General features: G+C 38.3%; 1 protein-coding gene across 4 annotated transcripts; it reads right to left on the minus strand.

Moving 5' to 3' along the window:
* On the minus strand, positions 1–3,080 carry LOC147863065 (D-tagatose-1,6-bisphosphate aldolase subunit). 4 transcript variants are annotated; one of them, XM_087321582.1, is made up of 6 exons: positions 2,922–3,080; positions 2,329–2,623; positions 1,136–1,242; positions 909–1,025; positions 712–813; positions 1–380 (listed from the first exon to the last, which is right to left on the minus strand). In XM_087321582.1, the coding sequence occupies exons 1-6, from the start codon at positions 2,994–2,996 to the stop codon at positions 207–209; spliced, it is 870 nt and encodes a 289-aa protein (XP_087177708.1). In that variant the 5' UTR covers positions 2,997–3,080; the 3' UTR covers positions 1–206. The 4 variants fall into 4 exon arrangements, with proteins under 4 accessions (XP_087177708.1, XP_087177711.1, XP_087177709.1 ...); XM_087321585.1 differs by having other exon boundaries at positions 1,139–1,242; positions 2,922–3,079; XM_087321583.1 differs by having other exon boundaries at positions 1–377; positions 2,922–3,078.
* Between the last annotated feature and the right edge of the window lie 544 nt (positions 3,081–3,624).

Genomic DNA, 3,624 nt, shown 5'->3' on the forward strand with positions numbered 1-3,624 from the left:
TGTTCTGAAGGGAGAATCAATCAGTCAATTAGTCTTGACAAAAGTATATTTTCCTTCTTTGCCAATCTTATTACATCAATTGTGCCAAACTTTCTGAGAGTATTGATACAACATGAATGTATGTACACTTCCAATGTTATCTACATAAATATACAGAAAAGCCAAGTGATGGCAATGGTATATATATCAAACACAAAACAATTGTCTCAAAAGAACTCCCACTCACGATAGATCTTTTCAACAATGCCACCGCCACTCCGTATCGCATAGTTTAGTGAATCAACTGCTGGAGGAACACCCCAAAGGAAAGGCACGGCCACTGTCATCGAGAGTTTCTCGTTCAACCCTCCAGAGGTACATTTCTCGGCAATAACCACCTGCTACAGTGTATTCAATTTCTACACACATGAGTGGGACTAGACCTTTACACATGCAAGGAGACCTCCCAAATATCTGAGAAGTTTATCTTTTTTCCGAAAATACCCAATTTACATTTCAAATTTTTTGCCAAATCCTTCCCTCCGCCCCCCCCAAAAAAACTTTTACATCTCCCTAGATAGAGACAGTGAAAGGAGATGTGATGTTGAGAGGGGTATTTGGAGAAATAGAGTAAACTTAAGCGACTCCAGTGTTTTCCCAGATTATATATATGGAAGTGATATGCATATGAACATGTGTATGTACAAATGCACTACATTTTCTTCGACTTACCTCTCCCCCTTGCTCTAAAACGGTATCTTCCACCACATCGCTTAGCATTTCAATGGATCGACAATAGCCGAAAACACACAACTTGCGTCCCGAATCGAGCCCCTACACGAGAGAGAGATTCTCTTAAATGCTTTCTTACACACAGAAGGGGTAAAATTATGAGGAAGAAAAAGAAATAAAACCAAATATCATCTCACATTGGTTGCAACAATATCAAAGATTGCACCAAGGCAGAGACCCTGTTTTGGGTCCATATAGTCTTCCTCCTTGACACGACGAGATCTGAAAGGTGTCCTTCCACGGGATTGTTTCCTCTGAAAGAGACAAATTAGCGACAAAATAAACACATATTTCGATGAAGACGAGAAACACGCTAATTTAAATGTTTGTGGGGATGCATAAAACAATGGAATGTAGTTATTACCACCTCAGAAGGAGATGATGATAGACGGGGGATTAATGAGCCCCCAATCTGAATCAATCCATCAGTTGTGAAAAGCGTAACCAGGTCATCCTGAATCCATTCGATTGCTGCCATAGAACATGGATGTTTCAGATCATCCAAAAAATCTTCTGAACTTAGATCCATGTCTATATTTAGATCATCAACACAACCTAAACTCCACACTGTATGCTGGTTTTTGGATCATTTAAGACAACTAAACTCAGATCTATGCTAATGTTTAATTCATTCAAGCCACCTTATCTCATATTTATGCTGATGTTTAGATTTGCTTAGATTGGATCACTGAAATCGTTTAGACTCAATTCAATGATCTAATTTATCATTCAAATCATTGGAAATACTGTTCAGATCACCTAACTTGCATTACAATCACCTAAACTTGCATCTACGCTGATGTTAAGGTCATTCAAATTATCTAAATGCCAGTGACTACTCAAATCGCATAAATGCTGACATGTAGATCATTCAAATCACCTAGACTTGGATTATGCCAATGTTGGATAATTCCTATACCATGATCTATATCAACATTAATATAATTCAATTTCTAAACTTGACTCTATGCTGATATTTGGATGACTCAAATCACCCAACCACAATGTTTAGATCAATAAAATATCCTAAATAACGATGTAGATCATTGAAATAACCTAATGAAGATAAATGCTGATGTTACATCATAGTGATTGCATACAATCCAGTATATGCCAATGTTTTGATAATTCAAATTGCCTAATCTAGGTTCTTGGCTACATTTATATCATGCGGATCACCTACATTCCACTATATGCATTGCTTACATCATCAGAATCACACAGACTTAGATCTATTGAGACATTTACATCATTCGACTCATATAAACTCAAATACAAGCCAAGCTGTACATATTCCAAAATGCCTCAACTCAGATCTATTAGATCATTCAAATTGCATAAACTCCAAGCCGATGTTTTGATCATTCACACTACCTGATGTTAGCTCATCAAATATAGCCTAACTCGGATCTCTACCAGCCAATGTTTGCAAAATTCAAGTTATCTCCACTTCACTTTTTGCAGATCATGCAAATTAAATAACCCTGGACCTATGTGGATCACCAGAATATCAACTTTATAAACAAGGGACAAGATAAGTATAAACAAGAGGAATACCATTGGTATCAGACCCCTGCCATACTGGATCCCACGGATAGTATCCGAATTCATCCCCAGGGAAACCTCCTGTTCGACCTTCACAAGCCAATCGAAGTCCTTTCAAAGAATCGGCTTTTGGAAAAGGACATGAAAAGTGTACATTGGTCCTACTATAGAAAGAAATGCCATAATCCATTGTATAAAAGGAGGTGTTGTTCTTTGATGCATCTACAGGCGACGGCTTTCTTTTGCAACTATTTAAAAACTGTAATAGAGCCAGAGGGCTGAGTTTTCTCTCAACAGGAACAGATCTCTGTATTTTGACATTACAAGAGTTAGGTTAGATTTGATTACTAAATGATCTCATCCTTCTCTGCAAGGAAAACCCTAACCTTAGACACCATAACAACATGAATCCCTAATTTTGAAAACCTTAATGAAGAGATCTTAACAATTGAAACCCTAACTAGTGACACCCTAAGTGCATGAAACCCTAATTTATGAAGCCTGTACTGAAGAAATCCTAACAATTGGAACCCTAATTGGTGACACCCGACCTATTGAAACCTTAATTGACAAAACTCTGGCTATTGGAAAAAGGGAAAACATACCTGAAACAGAGAATTCTCTTTCCTGAACGAAGGTCCACCAGGGGCGGGTGAACAGATGAATTGGGCAGTTTCCATAGCAGTAACAGAAACGGAGGAGATAGATGGGGAGAATCAGATTAGAACAATACAGAGTCGTTTTGTTTGTGGCAGGCAGAATATGTAGTGTGGTATGTACATGTAGAAGATATGTATGTATGTATGTAGGTATGTATAATGTATGTATGTATGTATGTATGTATGTATGTATGTATGCATGCATGCATGATGATGCATTATTCTTGCTTTCTTGACTAATAACGCATAAATAGCAGGACACCCACGATGTAGAGAGAGAGAGAACCATTCGACCTACACACACACACACACAAACAAAACACATGATTGTTCCTATCATCAATGTGGGACACCCGATAAGAGATCCGTAGTATTCTACCAAGTCACACTACCATATCCTTTAACTCGCTTGGGGACCTTAGGTTTGGCTATAAATATGAGGTCTAGCTACTCTCCTTAGTAGGAATCGGCAACAGTTCGGTTTAATGGTTTCCAAATCTGAACCGAACCAATTTCTAGACCGGTTTAGCCAAGCCAATTAAGCCTTAACCGGCTTGGTAACTAGTTTAGGCTTAATTGGTTTGAGCAATCCCAAACCGAGCTCAAACCGGTTAAGGAAGCTCAAGCCTAAACCGAACCAAACTGAACC

The sequence above is a fragment of the Azolla caroliniana genome, unplaced genomic scaffold, assembly GCF_043228905.1.
Source record: "Azolla caroliniana isolate FFs.n. ecotype wild unplaced genomic scaffold, voAzoCaro1.0.p SCAF_6, whole genome shotgun sequence".
Lineage (NCBI taxonomy): Eukaryota > Viridiplantae > Streptophyta > Polypodiopsida > Salviniales > Salviniaceae > Azolla > Azolla caroliniana.